At 44.3% G+C, this 26,655-nt stretch overlaps 1 protein-coding gene across 3 annotated transcripts; it reads left to right on the top strand.

Annotated features, from left to right (window-relative positions):
- Positions 1–1,164: 1,164 nt before the first annotated feature.
- On the top strand, positions 1,165–26,535 carry LOC102049741 (uncharacterized). Of its 3 annotated transcripts, none has more exons than XM_055712317.1 (8): positions 1,165–1,520; positions 11,510–11,695; positions 11,917–12,039; positions 12,344–12,571; positions 14,527–14,568; positions 15,567–15,614; positions 16,516–16,579; positions 23,135–26,535. In XM_055712317.1, exons 1-7 carry the CDS (start codon positions 1,460–1,462, stop codon positions 16,557–16,559), a joined length of 732 nt encoding a protein of 243 aa, XP_055568292.1. In that variant the 5' UTR covers positions 1,165–1,459; the 3' UTR covers positions 16,560–16,579; positions 23,135–26,535. The 3 variants fall into 3 exon arrangements, 2 of the variants coding, with proteins under 2 accessions (XP_055568292.1, XP_055568291.1); XM_055712316.1 differs by lacking the exon at positions 23,135–26,535 and adding an exon at positions 18,497–19,877 and having other exon boundaries at positions 1,166–1,520; XR_008732529.1 differs by lacking the exons at positions 15,567–15,614; positions 16,516–16,579; positions 23,135–26,535 and having other exon boundaries at positions 12,344–14,135.
- The last annotated feature ends 120 nt before the right edge of the window (positions 26,536–26,655 follow it).

Below are 26,655 nucleotides of genomic sequence, written 5' to 3'. Positions count from 1 at the left end.
GTTGCTCCAGAAGTCTTACTTGTTCTCTATGCCCTGTTGCATTTGGGTTTGGGCAGTAACCTCCTGGCCAAAGCCTTGTTGCCAACAGACCCCCCAGGAGGAGTTGTCACCTGCATCAGTGAAGCTGCACTAAAGCTTTCAGAAAAAGGGCAAAAGGAGACTTATCAGGAGAGAGCAAGCAGGCACTGTAGCATCTTTTGTCTGCTGCATCTTTTCACATGCTGGGGCGAAGGTGCACCTTTGTGCAGCCTCCCATAGATAATGGCATCACGCGCCCCCAGAAAAGGTCTGTTTTAGGTCTCACTCAAAAGAAGCTCCCTTGTGTCAGCTGTCTTTCACAGGACTATCTCCCTTAAGGGTGTGAGGACAGAAGAGTCTATACTAACACAGCATCCTCTGCATCTGTGCCTGTGACTGATGGATGCAGCTGTAGTGGCATTTAAAAATGTATCACATCTATTTCTTAGCATGCCTGTTTGGAAGATTTTATTCCTTAGAGAGAAGTAAATGTCCAGCGTGTAATTGATTTGATTATATATATATATATGATTGTAAATAGAATAGACCGAATACCACATATAGTTTAAATCTGGTTTTCCACAATCTATCCCAACTAATTCTCTAGGTACTAACAGATAATAATTTCTGTGGAAGTGGCTCAAGAAAACTACATAAAGTGTGATACTTCCTTCATCATTTCCAGTTTACCACTGACATTTGGAAGAACAAATTTCACTGAGGCATGGAAAACCAGACAACTTCGGAACAAGAGAAACCCTTTCCCAGCCTGCCAGCCTCATCCTTATAGATTCTATTTGATCAAACCATCCATCCTTCAGAAGCTCAGCTTTCACACAGTGAAACTGCAGACATGCATACATCAAGAAACGAACGGAGTGTGGCTTTATCATCCTTAGCAGACGACCCCCCAAAAGCCAAACTGATACCCCACGGGACCTTCTCTTTGTAGGCAGAGCCCACAGATAGTGCCTAAGGTCCACTGTCATACACAAGACAACTATGCTACAGTGATGGTCCCTCTTAAGTACCTGCCTGGACACAAATTCAGGGTTAAGTGGCTGCACAAACCTACCAGAATCTTTCCCCCTTCTACTGACCTCAGCTGTAGTGGAACAGCTCTGGAGTCAGTAGCTCTGATGTGTCAAACCACTTCCTACACACGATGGCAGACTCCATCACGCTGAGCATTAAGTTTGATTTCCTGGATAAAAGCTACTAATACCTGAAGAGAGAGCAGCTTTTATTCTGTCTTGCAGAGCCAGCCAGTGAAACAATGATTTGCTGACCGAAGAGCAAAGACCTCACCGCGCACGCAGGGCGATGCTCCCCACCAGCCTAGCCAGGCAGTAGGTGACTCCTTGGCTTGATTGGCACCAGCTCATCAGTTCTGAGAAGCTTCACCATCCTGTGTTACGGAGAAAAGATGTGAACAAGTCCCATGGAGCTCAAGTACCTTTTGATGTGGCTCTTTTTAGGATCCGCCAAGGGGAACAAACCAGGTAAAAGACTACTTCTGCCTTTTGGGTAGGGAAAATATGATTTGCTTTTTTGTGGTGGCTGCTGGAGGATGTTTGCAACATCCTGACTCCTTTCAGGTAAGGAAAGATGTTAAGAGCTTAAGGAATTTATTATTCTAAGGAAATGAGAGAAATGGGTTTTGTGCCCACAAACCATCAACTGCAAGCAATCCAGCGCACTACAGGATATTTTTTGTCTGAGTAATGTATGTATCCTCCAACCCATCATTGGAATGGTGGGCAGATCAAAGCAGCCTTGTGCACTTTAGGTAGCTCTTTGAATTTGTTTTTTTTCCATTTTGCCCGTAACTTAAGGAAATATAAAAATAGACACTGAAATGTCAGTACCTCTGTAGGTAAAATTGATGGCAATGCTATTAGTTCGGAGTTGCCATCCAGGTTTGCTATGAGTGTGTAGATACCAAGTATTCTTTCAGCCACGCCTCCCATCCAGTAGTGCCTACAAACCGTGAACAGAGGCAGCTAATTCATTCAGCATAATTTTACACATTCATAAATTGTGATACTGCTTATATTGGGCTTAGTTATTGTGACAAGTGTGTGCATTCAGAAATGGTCTGGTGATATACTAGTGTATTTGAATTTAAACTGCTTTGTTTAAAGGGGGAAAAAATAATCTTACATTCTCAGTGGTCCATTAAATGTGGTATTTCCTTCCTTCTGTATCTGATGAGGATGTCCAGATTGAGAGGTATGAACAGATACAGCCTAAGGCAGGTTCTCAGATACACTGGTACTGTAACTGCTGACGGATCGTCTCTAGTAGGGTGGTGAATTTTACTAGGGGCTGGGCATCTCAAGGGAAGATTGCGTAGCTTATGATTTATTAATGCAGGAAGGACCTTCAAAATATTTAACCCCCAGGTGATTTTATTCTCCTTAAAATATTTTGCCAGTAAACGCTGTATCTTTTCCTTCACTGGGTGTTTTCATTGCCAAGTGAAGTGCCAGTGCCCGCGGCAAGTGTTTCAGTGCTGTGTGCAAGAGCATCGCTGCGAGACATTCAGCCAACGATATGTAAATAGGATCAGTTCTGGGATGAGTCAGGTCCCTATATCATGCTTTCTGTATTACTGTGGTGGGACACATTGTGAGATTTCTTGCTGGCAAGCCTCATTTATCAGAAATCTTTCTGGTTTTTGGAAAAAATTGAGGGGTGTTAGAGCAGTTGCATTTTATGCTATTTGATGTGATTTAATTCTCTGGTGAATGAATAAATGCATTGCATTCTTCACTGTATCGCTAAGCTCATCTCTCCTCAGCTTCTTGTATTTATTTTCAGTGTCTCTCCCAATGTTTAAACATAGTATCTTTTTTTTTTTTTTTTTTTTTTCATTTCTCCCTGCAAATAATACGCTAAGGTAGAAATACCACCTTTTACCATTCAGGGTCTTTCATTGTAGAAATGCCTGAAGTACTGTGGCTGTAAGACCTACCGTTTTTAACTCATTAGAGGGATCAACAGAGAGACCTGGGAACAGACATAAGCCAAGAAAAGGGAAAGAGGCTAGGTCAAACTAGTGAAAAATCAGCTATGACTCAGTACACACAGTGCTCTTCATATTATCTTGTCTCAGTCTTTTCAGCTTGTCCCAGCACTGCAAGTTCAGTTCTGTAAATAGATCCTGCTGTAGATGTTGTTTGCAAGAAGGTTTCTGGCAAAATGTGCTATCAGGAGTAGATATAATTAGGGGAAAAAGAAAATAAAACCCCTTTGTTTTACAGAACAGTTTCACTGATAGATCTGATGTGTTCTGAAAGGGCAAAGTCCTCTGATATGTATCTGCGAAAACTACGGCATGGGATGATCGTTCATTTAGTAATAATAAAACTACACCTTAGTGCTAAAGAGGATAAGAGAAATGCTGATTTTCTTGTGAAAAGCATCACATTTATCTCATTTACTCTGCACAGCAGCAGTGCCTAGAAGCTGCATGGATGAGGCTGGAAGTATGCTAGGTGAGCGTCAAACACAAGATAAAAGCTGTTCTGTGCTCCTGTGACCTTTCCATCTTGCTATTCATCTTACAGGAGTACATTGAATAGATTTGCAAGTTAAACCTGGAAAGGATTAAAACTCACAAAAGAAAGAATTTTATTCAATTGAATTTCATTCACACAAGATGGGTACCAGATCTCAGTCATTTAAATGAGAGGAATTTCTTTCCCATTATACTTGCATATTAGTGCTTGCTCGCATGGATTTGAAACGCAATGCAGAATAAATTAAGGTTGTCAAACACATACAAGTAATTCTTGTAAGGTCAACCAGAGAGCAAATACCTTTATAAACCTTCCAGTTACAGTGGCCCTCAGCAGTGAAGTGTCCAATACATGGCTACAATTAAAATAAAAATGTTTAAAAAATTGTTAAAAAATTGTGATCCTGCTGAGAAAAAGCAGATGTTATGGACAGAGATCCTGCAGTATCTGCTTCTGCCTTCAGAGGGAGAAAGCTTCTCCCCATCTCATCAGAGATAAGATGTTATGTCCTTCTATTTTATCACAGCAAAAAATCCACTCTTTAGCTACTGCTAGAAAGCCGCTACCTTTGACCTCACTCTGTTGCCTTCAGAGTGTTGCAATTTCGGTCTCCCTGCTTTCTTCCTCGATGTTTAGCTTTGTCTCTCTTGTTTTTTTCTGTTGCATTAATTGTATCTTCAAAGCCCGGGTTTTGGATGTTTTCTACCCATGGTTTCCACCTCCTGACCCTGGTCCTGAATCATTCAACCACCTGGCTTACTGACTCTTTGCTTCATCTCCTCCAATGCTTCTCCAAAACACATTTCCAAAGTCCACCTTTACTTTCTTCACTTGACTCCCTGTTCCTCAGCCCTGCCAGGGTAGCAGCACTCTCATCTGCTGCTTTTTCTTTATGTTCTCCATTTGTAAAGTGTGAGCCCTCAGATGAAGAATATAGAGCCCTCTTTATTTAGAAAAATGTTTAATGCTTTACAGAAAATAACATCAACATTAACCAATAATTTCCATCCCACTCCTGAGAGCTCCAGCAAAAAGATCAATGACACTGCTAAGGCCACAAGTCAAACGAGATGAGTCCTAACGCCACATCTGAAATCAGAAGACCCTCATCAGACCTTTTTTCACTGTTACCCAAGACTGGGACACATGCTTGTCAGCCAGTTCAATTATTTTCAGAGAGGTTATTCTCTTGTGCCCTTCCAACCCAACAAAAAGCAAGGCTGAGAAAGTTCCAGCCAAAGAGAAGAATCTGAATTTCTGCTGCTGTTTTAAAAGTTGGTTTTCTTTCTCAGTAATGTGTTTTTCCCTTTAGATGAAAATACAGAAGAGGCGGGTGTTACTGAACTCACAGATTAAAATGCAGCCAAACCTATTCAAAACCCAAATGCCACACGCCAAAACAAGGCTTTCACATCTGGTAGTTTCAAAACCAGACTCTATGTTCTGCTACCATAACATGTGCAGTGGTTGCCTTTAAAGAGTGTGAGCTCTGTGGCTTTACCACAGGTCCAAGAAGGTTGTAAACACCCAGAAACAAAAGAATAAAAAAAAAAGTTCTCCATTCTCCACTTCATGTATTTTCTATGTGGTGCACCGTGCTTACACTAGTTTTCCTCTCTCTCCCTGCCTTAGGAAACATTCTCCTTCTTTCCTAAAGCTCCCTCTTCCACATTTGCAGTCCAAGTCCCCTGCCCAGCCTCCCTGCCAGGGCAGGCATGAGATTCATCTTTCTTAACTTCAGAACTCTGCACCATCTTCTCCATCAAGCTGGACATGTGGACCCCCTTCACAGCCAGGAGAGAGAACATAGTGCTTTCAGGGCACAGTTCACCTCCGGGTTGCAGATAAAGGTGCAGAGTCATGTCCTGTAAATGTCTTTCTAGTGACTACGCAGGGAATTGAAATGTCTGCATTTTGTTGACTGGGTGGCACTCAGTCCATGCCTTAAAACAGGAGTCATATGGTGCTGAAGGGGGATAATTGTGTTTAGGAAGAGGGGAGGCAGACATCAAATCAAGAAACAACTGGGTCAGCAGAAAACACAACATCTTCAGGCTGCTTTCCTGGGAGCTCACAGCAAAGTGAGCTTTAACATGGTTTCCATGCATTAGCTAAACCATACAATTATTAATGTGAGCATGTAAGAGCGTTCGTCCACCACTGTAGCTGATAAAAAGAGAGAAGCACCTTTAAGCATTGCTTTGGAGAACTTAAGTTAGGCATCTGCTGTCCTCTAGAGAGGTCTGCTCATCTCTGCTTTTTACAGAAGGAACTGAGAAGGCTAAATTATGCTGAGCATGAGAAAGCTTAGTCCACTGTCAAACCAACTCTAGCTTTGCTGTATATGGAAGTTTTTTTTTTTTTTTTGCACTACATTCCACTGACTAGGTCAATGGCAAACCGCAGGTTAGCAGATTAAGCCAACAGATAAGAGAAGTGCATGTCTCCCAAACCTAATGTTCTATGGTCCTACAGAGTTAATGGACAGCTCCTGATGGTTCATATTCTTTTACACTGTCTTGCCAACAGAGGCATCTTCTAGTACAGCAAACTCAGCAGGTGTTGAACTGCCTTAGAATCAGACATGCCTCTTCTCCACTGCTAGGAGTAATAAAACCCATGTCCTGCCCCATAAGGCTGATCTCCATTCCTGTTTGCATTAAATCATGTGCCTGGCAATTTATCTGCATTGTATTTCTGTCACTTACATTGCAGACTCATTGCTATTCTTGTGACTTTGTAAGATAATCTCTGTGTAGTCTACAGTATAGCTAATCAAAATCTCACAGGCAAATTACCATAAACTTCAGGTCTGCACCCCAGCCCCACAGCTGGGATCTATTGCCAGCTTACAAATCCACAAAGACAATAAATGACATTAATCAGAAGTGAAAGAAGCAGGCAGAGCTGTAGCTAGCTTCTTAATGGACCCTCTGGGAATAAGTTTTGAAGTTAGAAAAATTCATTACCATTTCATTCCAGTTGCCAGTACCAGTTCCTTCTTTTCACCCGTAACAGTTTCATCTTCCAAAGACATGCGCTATGTAGAGAGCACATAGTTTCAGACAGCATATGAACGCCCAGGGCTGAATTAGCTTTTCAGGCACATCTGGGGAAATGCCTTCATTTGGGCACGGTTTGATTTCTTGGTACCTCTGGGAAGAGACTCTCTTCATCTCTGAACTGGGCAAGTATATGAAGTGCCTGGTTTCTTCCACTGCTTCTACCGAGATCTTCAGAACAGCCAGTTTCCTACAAATCCCACCTTACTGCTTTTGTATTTAGGGGAAAACTGTCCTATTTTTGCACCTTGATGTTTTAACTTGACACCAGAATAATATCAGTGCTGGTGACACACAGCTGCATGACAGAGGAAATTCTGAGTTTAGGTTATCATGGCATGACTCACTGTCTGTGTCTATCTAATACCGAAAACACTTATCATGAATTTTCCCCATTCACTTCTTCTGGATAAAATATATTGTTCTGATGCCTTGTCTAACACTGTTCTGCTAACTCAGGCATGGAAGAGAAGTAGGCAGGAGAGCTTCATAAATCCTAATATTGCTAGCAGGTCTACTCTGAGCGGCGTTGTGTTAAGTCACTGACTGTATTTGAGTGGGAAACCCCAGGGAAGAAACGCAAGCACTGAAAGAACTGATAGTGATTTAGCCAGCAGGTTTCTTTGCCCTGAGCCTGCATGATGATGCTAGATGCTGAGGGCAGCCAAAAGCTAGATGCTGAGGGTAGCCAAAGACAGTTCAGCTTTATTTAGCACACAGCAATGAACTTGCAAAAGACAGGGCATGGCAGGGTATTGTGCCTGGCACCAGCCTCCAATAACTCCTGTGTGATACCTGACAGCTTATGTGGAGGTTCCAGATGCCTTAAGATGCCTCTGATGGCCTCAGGCACTGTTGCTTAAGCAGGAATAGCAGAATCCCCCTATCTGGTGGCTTAGATGACAAGGTTTGCAGGTCTCAGAAAGGTTATCAAACTTAATTTTGGGAGCACACCAGAAGATGCAGTAACTACTTTTTAATTTTTATGTTTCATGGATGTCTATCATCTAAATTCACTAGTCTCCTAATCCCAAGAGCATGTCTCCATCCACTATACGGTAAGACTTGAAACCAGTTCCAAAATTTCCAGAAATACTGTAGACATCAAAGAGTCACTAATATGGGGAGAAATGTGGACTCCCAGCTGCCTTAGGCAAGTGATGTGGTTTAGCAATTCTGCAATTGATAGCAGTGCTAAATCTCATGAATGTAATTACACCAGCCTCTCTGTTCAGCCCATTTCAATACATTGTGTTAGTACCTCTGAGTGCATAGAAATGGAGTCACAGGGCACTTTTTTGGTGTAGGAGATAAGAATGGTAGGTGAGGGCTGATGAAGCTGGTGAATGAAGGAAAGGGAGGACAGAGGACATTGGGACTGAAAGGGAAGGAAATAGGGACACAGAGCACCTTGTCATGGGGGTAGAGAATTGGAGGATGGGGGTGGGGAAATGAGGAGGCAAACGAAACCCCAAGAAATGCGAAGATGATGTGAGGGCAGTCTTTTAAACCAATGCTAGCAGAAGTGGAGCCCTGGAGCAACTGTAGAAGGATACAGAATCCAGTGGAAATCTGGGCTATGCAAAACTGGGTCATTAGAGGCTATGAGGCAGGTTACACCTAGGTGTACTGACCTTTTGTAAGATTTACATTTTCATATCACAAGGGCTCAAAGGAATTGACAGACTAATTCCCAATCAGGTGCAAAACAGCAAAAAAAGCAAAGTTAATCTTCCCTAAAAATGTAAAAAAGTCAGAAACCTAGTCAAGGAGTAAATCTGCACTGCCATTCCATAGTTCCCTTGTTTCTTCCCATCCCTTGTTTTTTCTATCCCCTACATGGCAGGGATGTTGTTTTTTTAAGGGAAAACCATGCAGTTCGCTTGGGCACAAAGTTCCAGGGATAAGCAAGAGGTCATTCTGTGCAGGCACTATGGTCCAGACCTCACCAGGTCTGCCTGCCCTCTGCACAGTCTCCCCACACTATGCCAGGAGGTCCAGTGCCATGAAACACCCCTGCACACCTATACGCCACCACCTACGGCCTCTGCAGCTTTGGGGGATACTTATTTTTCCCTGATGGGAGTTTGAATACAGCGTTTAGCTTGAACCTGTGATGCTGCTAAATATCAAAGCACGGGGAGCTCCTCTGGGTCAAACTACAGCTTTCATTCTCAGACCGACTTCGCTGAGCGTGTAGTCATTATCAAGAGTTATTATCACATCTACTGCCACAATGCCTGGAGTCCTGGCTGATGGACTTGCTTGCATAAGCGTGGTACAAATAGCTGACCAACACAGGAAGTTTAGGATCCAAATGTAAGACAAGAAAGTACAGAAGTAATGCTGATCAGCATGTTGCGTGCCTGCCTGTTCTTGAAAGATGAGTAAAAGGCCACTTAAAGAAAAGCACCTCTGAAAATAGATAAGATACTTAAAGACAATCAAGAGGAATGATGACAACAGGTATCTTGAAATGTCCATATTCATGCACGGCTCCTCCTCCCAGTGTGAGGGCTGGTATAGCAATAAATCCAAAAGCTGATGACTTTGATATCAAACACGGTGGTGAGGAGGTCTAGCAGGAGAAAAGAAGCCAATGTTTTGAATGGTTATGATGGTTGATAGGGAGAACATTCTTGAAAATGGGAGCAAAATATTGGATGTGACAGTGAAGCAGTTAGAAGTCAACAGAGGGAAGCAAACAGAAGATCACTGTGAGACCTAGGAAATTCATCTTTCCAAGTGCTTTCTGGATCAGAGTCTGGAATATGGGTGTAAAGGCCAAAGAAGTAGATACCGCAGTGGTTTAGATGTGAGAAGACAAGGGTGTGAGTGATGTGGATGTAATGAAAAGGCTGGGTGCTCGGAGTGTTGTGTGAGATCCAGCTGCAACGTGGGTGAGTTGATCCAAGAGCACCGGCCTGATGCGTATTGCTTTGCCATCACCCGAGCGCACCATTTTTGTGTAATCCTTATCTGACACGTGCAAGTACAGAGCTCTAACTTTGATCATCGATTAAAACAACAGTTGCCCTATATGATGAGTAGGCTAAATACTGTGGGTTTTCTTAAGAAGAGACTAAAGAGTTGTAGGTTTGAGTGCCTCGTGCTGAGATTCAGATCTACAGTCTGCTTCAAAGAGGCTTTTGAAGTCTTGAGGGAAACATGCTTTTAGCTTTCAGGGAAAGTGAGAGTACGTGATCTCAACTTACTGCTAATCTGATAACTCTTTAATTTTAATCACCCTGACAGTCTGTGGTAAACCATGTGGTTAACTATTTCGGGTACAGTCACTTCTCTTGAAGCCACAGTCTGATGTCGTTTACAAGGTGAATCCTCTGATAACACAAAGATACACGGGGGTTAAAACAGCCTTCACACAGCTTCGATGTTAAGCCACTCAGAATACTTTTCATTGTTGCCTTCTTCAAACTTTGTGACTTTTACTAAGCAGCAAGGTAATTAAAAGTTAAAAAGGGCAGAAAATATCAAAGTGAGAAAATGACAGGTGGCTCTGAAAGAAAAGGGCATTGCGGGACTGGGTCTGGGAGTCGCCGATTGTGTTGCTGTCGGCAAGACATGGCTTTGTTTCAAGAAGGCACGTTGGGAGTCAAGGGCAGGTGCCAAATGATCAAGTCTCAGGGATTCAAGGCCCTTTTGCAGTCATTCTTGCTGGTTGCTAAGGCTGCGTTAATTATGGCTGCAGAAAATGTGTAGACGTGATGACTAGGAAATTTTGCTCCTAATAGCTGTTACTATTATGCATAAGCATAAAGGGCCAAAGATCATGCACCCAAAGATCCCGAATGCCAGCCCTGATGCAACCAGCTTGTTTGATCCTTTAATTTCTTAGCCTTTAGGCCTTAAAGATTCATTAAATAGTGCCTTTATCAACTTTCGGGTCTCCAGCTCAGCTTCAGTGGGCTTTTCAAGTGCACTGAAATGACCTAACTTAATTCATTCCAACTGATTGAGAAGTATATTTAGATGTGATTTGCTGATGACACAGTACTTCACGTCCTTGTTTTGGGGCAAGTTATATTTAGGTTTGCAAACTTATTTCACAGTGAGCTGCTCCTTGGTGTGCTCAGACAGAACTAAAAGTCTACTCCCCTTTCCAGTGTTTGCTTATTGCAACTTTTAATGACTTCGTTTTGCTTATTATGCCTCACTGCATAGATTCAGGGCTGCACGCTCTGCTGCAGGCAGCAGCTCTACAATATGATGGCATACAGCTTCATTAAGAAAAAGTTGGTAGCGTTTCATGTTGCCCATCTGCTGGGTGCAGAAAGAAAGGGCTCAACAGCTTGCTTCAGGCAGGGGGGGCAAGGGAGGCAGATAGGTCTGGTGCGTCCTGCCACCGCCCCCACCTGCTGCAGAACATCCTTGTTCCAGCATCCATTCTCCTCCAGAAGAAACACAAGCGAATAAAATCAGCACGCACACACACACACTTAAAAAAATCTAGACAAATACAGGCTTTATGTCACTTGGTGGAGACACTCCCAAGGGATTTTTCTGCATCCTGAACAAATCTATACTTATAAAATCAATGGCGACAGCTGACTCCAATGTGAAGGTGGCTTTGGATGGTGGGACGGTTCTAATATTAAAATAAAAAATGTTCACTTAAAATAACTAATAGTTTCACCAGACACTCAGAGCCTCTCCTTGGCTTAGAGACAATCAAAGAAACACAGCTTTGCTACCCTCCTGTTCCCTTCATGACACCCAGTTTCATCTCTCAGCTGTAATTTAGCCCTGTGGCTGGGAGCAGAATTATGCTTAATTCACTGCCCTCTGGGCATGATCTGGTACTGATAAGACAGAAAGATGTGGGAAGTCCTCAGTGAATAAGGTAGATGCACAGGCTGCCCTGATTCTCAGGCGTTCTGTTTGCAGAAAAGTGCCCAGCTCTTCCAAGGACCGAATTTGCTGATGTCACTGCCGACATGTATCCAGTGGGGACCAAACTGTATTATGAATGTGACAGCGGCTATGCAAGAAGAAGTGGCCAGTACATGGGAATTCGGTGTCAGAGTATAGGTCAGGTTGCTTCTTGGGTCTACAAGGAATTTGAATGTATTGGTAAGTGATTATTGTCCTTTTCTACACTTCTAGAGGTGTTTTTCCAATGAGTTAGTCAGTGTAAGACACATCTGGGCATTGCTCTAACAAATGATCTTTTGTGCTTATCTTTGCAAATTAGAACTTGGAACAATTCTACCTTGTCTTTAAAAGTTTGGGTGCTCTGGCTTTGTTCTGCTATTCATCCTGCTGTAATTCAGCAAATATAACTTTTCCCACAGACGAGAAAATTTTGTTGTCAACGGCTCCCATGATGGAGTTAGATTTTACACAGAAGCCAGAAAGCAAAACACAGACCCCTGCAACCCAGAAGCAAGAAAACTTTTCTAAGTTTGACCAGAAAGGTAAGTAAGAGCCCATTCATTACTGTAACACTTTCTCTGCTGATTTTCATGGAAGCAGTGTAAGACTGATGAGTAATTTTTGATTATTTTGACAGACCAAAAGAAACAATTGCTATCATATCTTGGCTAAACAAGCGGTGTGGTGTAAGCGAACGAGTATTTTATATCCCAACAAAGAATTAGGAAGGCTTGGTATATCCTGCTTGTCTGTACTTTGAACCAATACAAATCATGTTGTTTCAAGAACAAAAGCAGAAGGTAAAATCTACCTGCTTTAACCATGTGCTGCCTTGTGATCCCACAGATTTTTGTGGTCCTCCCAAGACTGTTCCACATGCCTCTATAAGCCTGAACAAACAGTATTATGTGGGACAAGTATTAAATATCAAATGCCAGAGCGGTTATGATAAGCGACCCCCCACCTCTGGCACCTGCACGTGCAAGAAGGTGAATGGCAAAATCAGCTGGACCTGCCTTGACATACGATGCACCAACGACAGCAGTGAGTGGCTGCCACAGACTGTTGAGCCAGGTATGATGGTTGCTTTAGCATCACATTGGTGTCATGACCTGACAGGGTCCAGACCCCCCAGCTCAGCACATCAGTCCTAGGGAACAACCTGCTTGGGGTTGGGGGTGGAGAGATCAGGGACCTCAGGTATCTGACACCAATGGAGATGTGATTTCTGACTGATGGAGTTGAAATCTCGGGGGAGGATGTATCCTACTTTGTAGATAGCTGTATCCTACTTTGTCTTGGGTGTCTTTTCAGACTAACTGCAAAATTCTGAGAATGTGTGACAGATAGAGCCACACTGTCATATACTAGGAAGAAAACAGTAGAACAAGCATTTCTCTTTCTCCTTCCTCCTGGCAGTTACAGGTCATCTGTTGTCACTTCACAGTAAGGTACTCCAAAAGGTATATCTAAGCATTTCTCATGATTGCTCAGGGGTTTAGGATCCAGAGTTTATCTAGTCCATAGCTAAACCCGAGCAATGTCTCTCGGTTCTTAATTTAACATGCAGGATGCTGTTAGAAGATGGCAAGAAGCCCACTAATATTGGACCCAGATTCAGCAGGATGTGCCCCATTGTGGTCTGGCATCTTGAGTTTCACTGTGCAGGGAGCTAGCAGGGCTCCCAAGTGAGGCTGCAGAACCTCTGAACCTTGCTTTCATGCCTTTAGATGTGTTAAAGGAAAAAAAAACCCCAAACCACCAAAAAAGGCACTTTATGACCCCTACTCCATTCCACCTAAATTATCTACCTTTTCTGATGGCACCTCTCCTAAATCTACAGTGCAGGAGTTCAATATGCAGGGAGAAAACAAAGCCCCTTTTCAAAGGGTCTGTGATAGCACTGAGGGTCTGGAGCTCTCTCTGGGTGTCAGGCAGAGTTATTGATGGTGGAAGGCTGCAGCTGTCCACCACCTCCACAGTCCTCAGGCTTTCCTTACCCTTCCAACCTCCTCTGAGATAGGGGAGTGCACTGGTCTGAATTTTAAAGAGGTGGAAGCTAATGCAAGGTCAACACAAGAGGATTTTTCCTACCAACAGAGAGTGGAAATAACTGGTTTTCACCAGTACTTGGGCCTTTAAGGGGAAATTAATCTTGCAGAATGGTAGGTGCCTGCTGCATAGATACCCACACCTGAGCTGGACTGCCTTTATAACCAACAGGGGGGAACAGGTGTTGATGGTGCTGTGTTAGCTGCCCTATTTCAGGTCTATTTTAGGGTGAGATGATTTGCACCTTTTAAAGGCTTGTTTCTCCCCAGTGATGATAGCAGAGCCCATATGGCTATCTCAGAGGCTGCATCTGTGTAACTGTAAGGGCTGTTTCTGAAGTCTGTGCAGGCTTTTCCTGCTCGCTCCTGAGCCCTGGATGTGGAGATAAAGAAAAGGCTTTGCCCATTGCCTGGGTGCCGGGCTGCAGGGTGATTCTGCCTGAAAATGTGGTGAGGCAGCAACTGGCACTAAATCTGGCTCCCTGAGCTCACCTGCACATCAGTTCTGTGCTCACCCGTCTGCAACAAGGGGCTGGCCAAAGCCCCCCCAGCTTAAACCCTGAGCTGGGAAGAAGAGACCTCCTCAGGTGAGCAGGGGGGATTAAACAGCTCGGTGGGGTGTGACCTGGCTGCCAAGGTGCTTTGCTGCACGTAGGCACGTTCCAGGGCAGAACCTGGGTGGATGAGCGGTTGGGTATAACCAGCACTGGTGTACGCAATGGGGGATCTCACCTGGGGTCCGGGCCTTCATACATTGCATGTAACGGTAGGTGAGATGAATGCCAGCCCTTTGTGACCCATGCCAGGCCATGTGGTAGGGCAGGATGGTTTGGGCTGGTCCTTTTGCCTGCAGAGCAACCTCTCAGGTGACACTTGGCCATCATTGCCTCTGTTGCTGCTCTGACTGTAAGAAAGAATCACCTTACTCACTGGACACGCTTTCAGCATTAACTCAGGACTTTCTCCCCTTCTTCATAGATCTGTCTGTTTCCCTGTGGTTCCTCGTTCAGAGTGTTTCGGGTACAGCAGTCACAATTTGTTGTTTGTTTTTTCCTCCTCCTTCATGGCAGTCTTTTTTTTTTTTTCTTTTTTTTTTTTCTTTTTCTTTTTCTCCACACACACACACACACACACACCCCCCCTTGATCATTCCACTTGGTACTATCAGGGTGAAGGAAGTTCTTGCTATGATGGAAATAACCCATCAACGCACCAGTCCTAGAAAATGATACAACCTGTTGAATAGTCAGAGATTACAAATACTTGGAATTTTAAAATTAGGATTACGAAAAACATGAGACTGGATGATGAAACAGGCTATCATGGCCTTTAATTCAACAGAAAATAATTCCAGTTTCCTGCAAAAGTACACTTAAACCTGAGCAAAGTCAGGTCTTTGTAACTAGTACACCAGCTATTTCTCTTTGTTATGATGTGATGTCTCTAATGGGGCTGGATAAAGAATATCCTTCCCTTTCTCAATTGTCCCCCCAGCATCCAGCACAAAAAGATTTATCAAGACACCATTCTTACAGGACCTTTTGTTAAACACCTGTCCATATCTCACACTGGCTCAAATTCGGAGCTTCCTTCTCAGGATAAGGGAGAAATTCAATGAATTTCTTGCACCAGGGAAGCTTTGGCTTACATTTCTGGGGGAAAAGAGGTCCTGTTTGAAGCCATGTTTCCAAATCCTAGCTTGGCACCTTGAAAGTCATCCATCCCAATCTCATATGAAATAAATGTCTTAGCTGGATTCCATTCCCCGGAAGATGCAGCTCACTTCATGCCCACCATTAACAGATATCAGATCAGCACGTATGTTGATATCCAGGAAACGAACATGGCAATTACTGAGTCTCCTGTGCAGAGGGATAGCTGTCAGACTCTACCCTCATCATTGCTTCAATGCTGGAACAAGCTGGCTCTTCACCTAACTCTGTCCTCATCTCTGCTTTGATGCTTTTCACCACATAAGCAAATCAATACAAAAATCAAGAGTTTCTCTCTCTTCATAGGTTCGGCTCATCCATCCTTTTCCTCATCTTTGATACTGCCAGTGACAGGTATGCCATTTTGTTAGTTGGGTTCAGACTTCACTCCATCCCCCAGAGCAGCTGCTTTGCCTTTCAATTTGCTGTTCTACCAAACAGCAAATCTTCTGTGTTGTAAGAGTTAATAAATATACTGCAAAACACATCTGGTTTTTGTATGTGCACGTATTGGGTGAGAAGTCGGTGAAGAAAGTGTAAACCAGAGACTGTTTAAGCACTTAAATTTTTTTATAAAGAAGTTTTCAAAGCTACATAAGGGAAGTAAAAGAAAACGGATCAACTGCAAGTCTGGTTTTTAAATGAAGCAATTTTCAGATTCTTTCCCTGAGATTTTCTGTGAATTCAGTGAATAACTTCAACTGGAAAAAACAGGGAAAAATGTAAATATTTAAATTATATGTTTCTTTCACATTTTCAAAGGATTAAAAAAAGATGGCCAAATAAAATATTTCCTCACAGCAAAACTGATGCATTTAGATCAGTCTGAAGATATTTTCTTCTCCCCTTTGGCCATTCAGCCATTAGCTGCTAACATAGAATTTGTCTCTTACTGTGCCTGTGCTCAAGGTATGTACAGGGGCTTTTGATTCCAGCTGGAGTCTGCTGACAACTGTAGCCCACGTTATAATAAGGAGGAATAATGGAGTGAGATAAAGGAAGGGAACAAAAGGTATTGTAAACTATGCTGTGGTTATTTGGCTGTGGTCGATCTTTAGTTGCCCAGGTCTCCTCTGGCTGGGTCCTGTTTGCCCCAGGGAGCAAAGCAATAGGGCAACATGGAAGAACTCTTGCCTCTGGGCATAGGGGTAAGATAAGACCCTATCCCAGGTCTTGCCTGTTTCTCCCAGTTGGAGTAATTGCAATAATTAAGATAACACCAGGTGCTAACCGTGTTGATTTTCTGTTTTAACAGCTATCTTTTTTGCTCTGCTTATCATTCCTGCTGTCTTTGTGTGACTCACCAAGCAAAGAATATGGTAAGTGGGACGGAACCAGGAAAATGTGACATCTAAAAAAAAAATCCCTAGCAGTGAAGAGCTATCAACCAGATCAGCCATCTCACTACTGCACTGCTTAAGTTTCTGAATACCTTATCCGGTATTAAATAAATGACCATGGATTTTGGGTTGTCTGGTTCAGCTGGCAGAAGAAAAAGAAGAATCAGAGCTTTTGAAATCAAAAAGCATGCTTTGCCCCAGCCATTGTGCAACTGAGAACACCAGTTCAAATAATGGGTGGAAAATGAATCCTGTGGGGAAATTAAGGTTAATTATGCAAATATGTTGGTTTCAGATAGATTACACAATCAGTCTTTTTCTCTCTGGCTAACCTGTGGGAAGTCTGGTGGAGCATCTGCCACCATGACCACGTAACTCTTCCTTCATCCCCCTGATTTCTCAGTTGTGTCATGACAACTTTGTACTTCAGAATTATTTTAGTCTGTCCTCCTCGCTGTTTCTATTACTACACTGAATTGCACCAAGGCTATTCGTGTTCACAGACTCCCCAGCCTGGTTAATCCAGGGTGTCCCTGTCTGATATTTGGGAGTTCTCCTTTTCTCCTCTTTCTTTGCTAATCCTCATACCCATTCCTCTTTGTGTTCCTTACCAACTACTGATGGGCTCTGCTTCTCTGCTAAATGGGAATTTTTCTCAAAAAGGAGGAGGGGAGGACCTTGTGAAACCACATCAGCAGTGTTTTTGCCAGTTCACAAATAGGATAAAGCCATAGAAGTTGAAGACAATGCTTTGAAACATGCTCTAGTGAAGATGGTCAACCATGGTGCAGATTGCCTGGGCCATTGTAGGCTTTCTGAGAAAATGGTATGTGAAAAATTGCCAGGAATGTTCTACATTTCACTGGCCCTGTGGTGGAACAAATTGTGAAACAGTTGATACCAGATGAAGTAACAACTGAGATCCTAAGCGGTGTCTTCTGCAAAAAGTACTGTGTGGTTTCCCATAGTAAATATAGTAGAAGCCATTGAAAACCTGCCTCTTCCCAGCTGTAGTAAAGTCTTTTGCCTGCTGTAGAGAAGGCTTCTCAGGGAACTGCAGCATTCAGAACCAAACTCATGAAATCGATGACTTGCTACAGAAGGAACCAGATTGTACCAGTGATTCAAAGATCAGCAGTAGCAAATGAGGAGGAAGCTTTGACACTCAGATACAATGTGTGAAGGATGCAAAAAGTATTATGGCTTAATTCTCATGGGGACAGAGTGTCTTTCCACCTACAGAGCACGAGTGGAAGGGGTGCACCCCATCACTGATAGATGGGGAAAGAGCCCTGGCTGAAATGGCTTCCTAGAAACACTTCTCCTCCTCCTACCATATAGCAGATGTATTGCTGATATAACTGCAGCCTCTCCCAAGCGACCAGGTGTACATATGGACCACTTGCCCAAGCACTTAGATGATGGCATCGTCATTACAGCCCACACACCACCTTCCCCACAAAGAGAAATGCTGGATACCTGATGTTCCCCCAACCCTTCCCTAACTAGATGGGTCAAACACAGACATATTTTTCTCTTCCTTATGCTGGTCTTCTTGGAAAAGGAAATTAAATCAATTTTTCCTCTGCATGTAAACTGAAAATCTTACTGGACTCCCTTATGGATCAGTATACACGTGCATTTGTCATTGTTCCCCTCTTCCCAATTGTTTTAGACTAGCTCCTTCCACAACAGTTACTACATTATTCCTCCAGCTCAGAAAAGGATGCTGGAGGTTGCGGCAGCTGATTAGTTTGAAAACTGCTTTCATAGCTGCAGAGCACCAAAGAACCTAGTGCAAAGCCGTTTAAGGACAGACCCAACCATACGCAATACTTGACGTACTGACATTATCGGGAATTTGTGAATTTTGAATAGTCTTCTGTCTCTTTTTAGCCATGCTCCACTTGGTTCATCTGACAAAATGCAAGCAACTCTGTCCGAGGCAGACCATGGAGGGGAAGAAGTCCCTTCAGAGAGTAGTTCACCTCACCCTATTGCCTATGTATATGTGTATGTGCGTATTTATTTGTGCCACAGATACATAGAGATATCTGTATATGGGCCAAATGGCTCACAATTTAAAGGCACCTGTTTCTCTGCATTGACTCTAAACAATGCCTAAAGAATTCTAAAGAATGACCAGATTAGCTATAGATGCTTATATGGCATGCTACAAAAGCAAAATGGGATGAATCCCTTCCTTATAATTCAGGAAGCATGAGACCTGAGTGCAGTTTTCTATTTTGTGATAGAGCGTATGTGTTACTGTTTTACTGGGTTGTGTTCCTGTTGACTTATTCTTACTCCATAACCTTGATATTTATACTTCCCATGGCTTTTTTTTATTCCTGTTGGAATAGGACTTATTTGTACTACATATCTTTATAAAGATGGATGTGTAATGGTCTATTACATGCTGTTATTTTGTATGGGAGCGAACAACAATCTGTATTTATGCAATAGATGAGAGGTTTTCACACCTGGCAGCTGCTCGGAAGGCTGCAAGCGGTGGTACTAAGCTCTCCTGCTTCATTCAGTCAATGCACATTACTTGTTGCTAACACACCTCTGTTAGGCACTGCAGTTAGGCTGGCGTGGCTTGTCCTGCTCAGGGCATTTCACTGGAGAACATTAATATTTCATCTCCTGCTAGCATGCACATTTTTAATTTTTATACAGATAACAAGAGCAGAGTCATGGCTCCTACTTTTCCAGTGGTTTTTCTGCCTTTCCCTAGCCAGCTTGGCTTAGGGACTCTTTCTCCACATTGCATCTTTGTTTCTTGGAAATCAAGGGGGACACACTGCTGGTAAGGGACCTGTAAGTAATAGTGGGTTACAGCCTGGACAACTTTTATGGGGTTTAATTCTCCCAGCTATTAATGCCTACATAGAGATTCTGAACCCAGGTCACCTCCAGCACAGGAGCTGTATATGTACTTTATCAGGAAACTATTAACTCTCAGTTGAGCTGGACTATACCTCTCGGTAGGCTTGGTGGCCCTTGGGGAAATGTTTGTGTCTGAGGCTACAGCCTTCAACATGACAAGCAGAGAGCAAGCAGGATCAATAGGACCCAGCCTGGGAGCAAAACGGCATCACTGGAAGAGGCTGTGGCCAAAGGGCACCGTCACTGTTGTGCTTTCGCCATGGTCGCTCTTACTTCTTTTACATGAGATGCGGTGGTTGATATTTTTATTTTGTAAACTGGTTTTTTTCGGCATGGAACAACGAATGAACTGTAAGAATAAATTGTTGTGGATGTTTGAAAGGCAGCTTGTTCTTCTTGCTATTGATCTAAACTTTGAAAAATACATGATTTATTTTCCATTACCCTCTTGTTTTAACAAAAGGTGTGATGAGCTCAGGAATGTGTCTCAGAAGATTTATTCTAAAGACCTATGCTAAAGCTCACTTCACACATATCCCATCACAGCTAACCTTTAAAATGCAGCAGGAAACTAAAAATATTTGGACAAGAGGATCTCTGGCAACGTCTCCAAAATAGAGAACAGAAGCAGTTACTAGATTTTTACAATCTATTGTAGAGCTCCCTTAACCCTAACCCTCCCCAAAGGGTGGAAATACACATTCTTCTGTATCATGGTCAGGAGCCCGAATGTGGGAAAATGTGTTTTCCCAAAAGTGGCCAGGGTAAGAATTAGCCTGCACATTGCAATGCGTCATCACATGTGCTTTCATATAGGTGTCTCCATGCAAGCTGGTCCCATCATAGTGGAGATAAGAGGAGTCTAGAGACATGCAGCTGTCAAATGCAGGTGTCCACACAGGTTGAATAGTGTTCCAGACCCCAGGGACCATGTCAGCCATTGACTCCATTGACTGTACTGGGAGCTCAGACAGCAGCTTGCATGGAAACAGCTATAGATTGATCCAGTTGCCTGAAGGTAGGTATCTGCCATGACCTGAGACACCCAGGGATGTCAGAGACATCTGTCTAGGGCTAGAAGCTACAACACAGGACTATGGGAGGCCTGTCCTCCTCTCTGCACTGATCGCTGGAAGCCGAGCAGCATGATTTGTTTGTGCCCAGCCTGCAGAATTACCCCCACGTGTAAATACCTGTGATGAGATGTCCCAATAAATGAGCCAGATCCCAGCCCTAGAAGTCACGAAGACTTGCAGAATCTGTCACTCAGATCTGTAAATGCTAAAGAAACCTAATAAAAACATTTCTTGCAACTGAGACAAAATGATTTATGAAGTTTAAATTTAAGCAAGTTTTTTGGTTGCAATGACAAAAAATGGTAATAGGTGGGGATCTTACACACAAGTACTGTTCAGTGGCCAAAAATGGCCTGTGTCTTAGGCAATTTAAACAGTAGATATAAGGAAGGAGTGCAAGGAGGCAGTGAAACAGTACAGACCTGCCTCTCCGTCACAGCCTTAACACTGCAGCTACCCACACGTTTTCTAGATTTGTTTCTACTTTATCTATAGGAATAACAGTGTGGCAGCACAAATACGTGCTCACCTGTGGACTTTAAAGGCATGAGAGCAAAGACTTCAGGACTCCAGCAAGCACCAGCTCCACCAGTCCCTTCCAGGTCTCTGATTCTCTAATCGGTTTCTCCTCCTGCCTTCCTGCAGAAGAAATTCAGGGAAGATGTTCCCTAACTAGATTTCATTTTTACAGCTGTGGCATTCATACCCATACCAAATATGATCCTTTTCTCAAGAGACTCCAGAGGTGTCATCCCAACTGTGGGGAGGTCCATGTAGGATGAGGGGGAAGTCCATGGCTGCAGGGCAAAGTGCTGCTGCGTAAATTTTTGCAAGAGGCAAACCTGGTCCTTTTGCCCTGCCAACAGCCTCCACCTTCCCCCCTCTTCCTAACACAGCCCTTTCAGCCACCTGATGGACCACCAGGACCCAGCTGTGCAATGCTCAAGTAGTCTAGCAGGGAGGAGGGCTCCCAGGTCGATGTTCAAAGCCCAGCATTCCTTGGAGAGGCTCCCAGGGAGATGTCACTGCAGGTGTCCCCAGGAAACCTCCCGCCTCCTCAGGGAAGCTGGTGGCGGCACCACCATGAGCTGGTGAGAAAGCTGATTTTGCTCAGCAGGTCTTCGGTGGGAGGCGGTATCAGAAACACCCTGCTTCAGCATTTCCAGACCCAAATTCTCAGAATTTCCATTTCAAGGGGAATTTGGAAACCCATGGGGTTTTGTTCTGATTCAGACTGAAACCGTATTTTGAAATGACAAAATTTCCTGTGCACGAGTAGCCCTGTTTTCCAGCTCGCTCTGCTCAAAACCGAAGGTTTCTCTCTCCTCCAGTTTTTAGTGGGTTTGGGCTGCTCAAACTCCCTCAATCCTTGGTAAAGTTCTTACTTAGGGCAGTGTAAGAGGAAAATAATAAAACTGAAGGGGGTTAGACTCTTCTTAGACTTAAGTCACAGTACACAGTAAAATGAAGATCATTTTTTGTTTTATGGATTGGAAATGGTGGCACTGGGGTGACTTTGTAAACCGGTCTGTCTCAGTCCAACGCTCTGAGCATTCAGACTAAGATCTCAGAGCCTCAGGAGTAAACGGCTGTTTACCATTTCTGCACTTAGCCGTTTGTTAAAACAAGTCTTCATGTGAGCAGGTTACCCAGAGATGCAGGTAACACAACTGGCGAAAGACATGTGGTTGTGCAATTTGTCAGAAAGAGTGCAAAACTACAAGTACTTTACAGAAGCCAATGTGATACTTAGAAAGCAAACATTAGTTCATAGTAGGACACCTGGCATCTCGGGTCTGAAAATATTAATCTCACTGATATCATTATGTCATGTGAACAAGAAGCGTTCCCAGCAAATGTCCTGACAGTTATGTAAAATCGTACAGGCGCGGCACAAAGGCTTTCGGCACCTGCAGTGTCAGCTCAGCACGTGCAATGTTAACTTTCTCACTAATTTTAAAATGTTATTAATTCCTCCATATCAGATCTGAGATCTCCATTTTCCTTCCTGCTGAAGGTTTCCTCCAAGCCCATTTTACAGCTCCTCTGGCAGAAGTTTTCCTCTTCCCCTTCTACTCATTTGCTACCTCTATGCAGATATGTTCAATGACCCAGTTGTTCTGGTGGTGCCATCCCCCTTTTAGAAGCTCTCAACAGACTTTCCTGCTGTCTCAAGCCTTTAGTTCATATATTCAGGGCCCTTCCATTCATGCCACACTGGGTTTTGCTCTCGGAGTCGCCAGCCATCATTTTAGCCCTTTAAATCAAGAAAAGGCACTAAAGATCAGACAGAGGATGCTGTAGAGATGCAAAGAACCATGATTCATTGGTCCACCATGTAACTGGCCAACAATAACTTTTCACGTGTTTGGATGAAGAATCAGGAGGGAGCACTGTTTTTCAAGTCTCCAGGCTTTCCCGCTTATTTGGTGACCTTGCCACAACAATGCATAACGTGAAAATAGAGATGCTTTTTTTTTTTTTTAAATAAATGGAACATTTTTCTCTTCTAATAGCTCCTGGCAAGACGAAGAAGTTAATGTAATTTTTTTTTTCCTTTTTGTAGATTCACATTTACCTGAAGACAGGAAATTCCCAATTGCACCCTCCTCTGAGACTCAGGAAGGACCCTCGTGGCTTTGAGCCTCATTTCCTAGTAGCAAGCCTGTCCCTGCAGGGTGAGATTAAAAGACTTGCACTCCCCCTGGACAGCCAGCTAGGAGACCAGCTTAGTGCCATGAACAGCACGTGTTTCAAGCAGAACCACAGACAGTATACTTGCTGCCTGCATGAAAGAGACAGACAAAACCAATAGCTTCAGAGTGTCCAGCCCAGCAAACGGGGATGGCTTCTCCTTTGTCCAGGAGATGGCAAAGCCCCAGTAAGGTGCCCTCAGGCTGCCTTCCTCACATGGCAGCCAGAGACACTCCTGGAGAGCTTTACAAATAAGCGTATTGTATTTACTTTTGTGAAATGTTATAGCCGTTCAAAATCTGGATGCATCAAAGGAGTTTTTCCCAGCTGCTTTCTCAAGCAGAGGCCAGATGGTGCCACCCTCTTGATTTTCTCATATCCTTTATGTTTTGGGACAGGATGTGACAATACGTTGTTCAGTTCAAGGAGTCTGAACTGTTGGTGGTTTTGGAAAAGGACTAAGCAAACTGCATGTGAAGTGAGCTTTGACAGCGGTAGGGCCCTCTGCGAGCTGCATGCCCATTCACCCCACCCCAGCAGGCGATGCAATGAGCAACAGGGCTAATGGGGTTTAGCTCCCAGCATCCCTTCCTCCCAGCTCCTGGGCCAAATAATCTTTCCTTTGTGTCTGAAGTCCCAGCAACCCACAAGTGCCCAGAGTTCTCCCCAAAGACAGACAGACACAGAGCAAACTGTGAAATTACCTTCCCATCTCAGTGCAGCTGCATCTTCCCAGCAGACAGAGGAGCTTCCACCCCACTGGGGGCACACCTATGATGCGCGGACCGGCTTTGGGCTCACCGAAGGGCTGTATCCCTATTCCCCATTCATAGCCAGGGACAGCAGAAACCAGAGAAAGTCACAGATGTAAGCTTCCCACGAGGATGCTTCTGGAGGTGCGGACGGTGGGGCTGGGGCAGCCCTTTACTCAGCTCCAAGCTGGGGTGCTGTGCAAAGCACCCCTGGTGTCTGCTGGAAGCAAGCCGATTCATTTATGGTTTTGGCTTCCCATGTATTTCACATGCTTGCTGTGGAGGGGAGGGCGTTTCTGGGTACTGCCAGGGAAAAAGGTCCTGGGGAGACCCCGGGGAGCTGACAGAGGGGTGACTCACAGGGGTGGCCAGGGAACGGGGTATTCCAGCAGAGCCTGGAAAGCAGGGGTGGTGGGGCATGGGACAGGTAGTTGTGAGGATGAGTGTGGTTTCAGGCCCCAGTGGGTGTGAGGAGCTGGGTGAGCAAGTCAGAGGAAGCCCCATGAGAAACACCAGAGGTATCTGCAGAGGTCCCTCAACCTGAAATAGCACTGATGGTTTCACCCCATCAATGATCTGTGTCAGCATTTGACCTGAGGAGCAGAAGTCTGTCAGGGCAGGGGATCTGGGACCATAGGGGCTATCCAGCAGTAGGGGTGTGAGTAATGTTCCCATCTGGTTCTCCTAAAAATCAAAATATTCCACGACCTCACTGAGCAACACAGCTGCCACAAGTAAGCGCTTCTGCTGTTCTCACCGTGGCAGCTGGAGATGGCAGGACCAGAAGGCTGTGATGCTACTGGGCACTGCCTAGCAGTCTGCGGTGGGATCTGGTTGCCTGTGCTCAGGTGTCCAGAGCCACTGCAGAAACCCTTGGGAAACTTGCCTGGCCACTGGCTGCTGGCCCAGATGGGTGCAGGTGTCCCCCAGGATCCTGCAGCAGATCAGTCACTGGGTGTCTTGCATACATCAGGGCATCTGAAGTAGCCCAGGATGCCTCTTATTTATGCGGCTGAGCCACACCTGGACCTCTGCTGCCTGCAGTCAGAGCTTAGACACCCAGCAGACATGAAGACACCTGCATGTAGGTGTCTGACTCTGCACCTGAACCCCACCCCACGTTTCTGTGCAGCCTCCAAAGAGTTTTGTCCTGGAGGAGCAATGAGACCCAGTAGGCTGATGGACAGCTCCTGAGCTGAGAGGTTCAGGCTCAAGACGGTATCTCTGTGAGACAGTTTGTATGAGCTGTTGGTACCACAATCCACTTTGGTCATGCACATTCATAGGAAAAATAACTGGAGTCTGATGGTGACACTTTTGTAGGTGTTATGGCAACTTCAGATTGGATTTGGACACCCTACCTCCTGCAAGGATGTGGTAGGTACTAGGAAATTACTAGCAGTGACAGTTTCAGTGGGAAGCAATTTCTGGTTTATATATAAGGTGACCCCACAATTCAGCACCGGAGCAAATAATTTATATTGTAAACTACACAGGAACTGAATTATATGGCATATGTTGATATTTTACCCCCATGGAATACATTTCACAAAATCAGTTATACATGAATCTGCAGAACAGGCTCAGAAGCAGAGCAGGCAATGAAATTATCCAACCAGCGTTTGACAGACATTTATCTTTGACTGGTCAAAGCTTGCTGTGTGTCTGATCCCTGAGCCTGGTTGTCTGACACCTGAGCTTCTGCTCTCAAGGGGCAGGTTCCCAAAGCAAGCAAACAAAACCCTGCTAGCAAATGGACATAAACGCGGTCCCCATGTAAGCTCAGGGTTAGGCAGTGTAGTGGTTGTATGTAGGTACTTCCTTCCTTCTCCTTGTTTAATTTATTTACGGACCTCAAGAGAGCGAGGATGCTCCTCCTATGTTTAGTTGTATTTCTTCTTTCCACCTCCCTCTCTCCCTTTATCTTTTGCTGTTGTCATTGGCTTTTTTGGTCAGAATGTATTTGTAGGATAATCCTTACAGGTTCTCAGCAATCCTTGGGCTCTCTGCTTTCCTTGTCCCAGGATGAATCACAGACCCGTTGAGGTTGGGAGGGACATCTCATGATCCTTCAGTCCAGACCCCTGCTCAAGCAGGGTCAGCTACAGCGGGTTGTCCAGGACTCTGTACAGTTGGGTTCTGGGTATCTCCAGCAATGGAGACTCCACAACCTCTGTGGGCAACCTGAGCCACCCAAGATCCACAGCCTTCCTAAGGAGGTGAGGGACAAGTCAGTGACACCCTACCAGTGATATCTAACAAGGAGAGAAAGGAACTATCAGAAAGTGAGGGGCAAGCCAGCAACACGCCATCAGTGATATCTAATGAGGAGAGAAAGGAATATGATCTGTATATGAGCATGGAAAAAAGGGAAAAAAGAGAGGAAAAAAAGCAAAGCCTTTGTAGCGTCAGTGAGAAGCTCTGATTTCCTTGCCCATGGGCTGTTATCCACCCTGTCCCTCCAGAGTGGCCAAGGCAAGAACTCCTGACTAAGAGCTCCCTCCAAGGGTGGGCAGCAAAGCAAACCAACTGGAGGTTCTGCTGGCCTCTTTCTTCCTTTAATCAGAGGGGAAGGTGCTCTGAGAGACACCTGGAAAACTACTAGAGAAGGAAGCAGGACGGATGCTGTCGCGACGGAGGG

Source organism: Falco cherrug, chromosome 5, assembly GCF_023634085.1.
Source record: "Falco cherrug isolate bFalChe1 chromosome 5, bFalChe1.pri, whole genome shotgun sequence".
Classification (NCBI taxonomy): Eukaryota; Metazoa; Chordata; class Aves; order Falconiformes; family Falconidae; genus Falco; species Falco cherrug.
The sequence above is the reverse complement of the archived record's forward strand: the minus strand, read 5'-3'. Positions and strand labels throughout refer to the sequence as shown.

Coding starts and splice junctions, on each gene's coding strand:
- LOC102049741 (XM_055712317.1), top strand. CDS start 1,460: ATGGAGCTCAAGTACCTTTTGATGTGGCTCTTTTTAGGATCCGCCAAG. Junction 1,521..11,509: donor CGCCAAGGGGAACAAACCAG/GTAAAAGACTAC, acceptor TTCTGTTTGCAG/AAAAGTGCCCAGCTCTTCCA. Junction 14,569..15,566: donor CCTCGTTCAGAGTGTTTCGG/GTACAGCAGTCA, acceptor CTCTCTTCATAG/GTTCGGCTCATCCATCCTTT.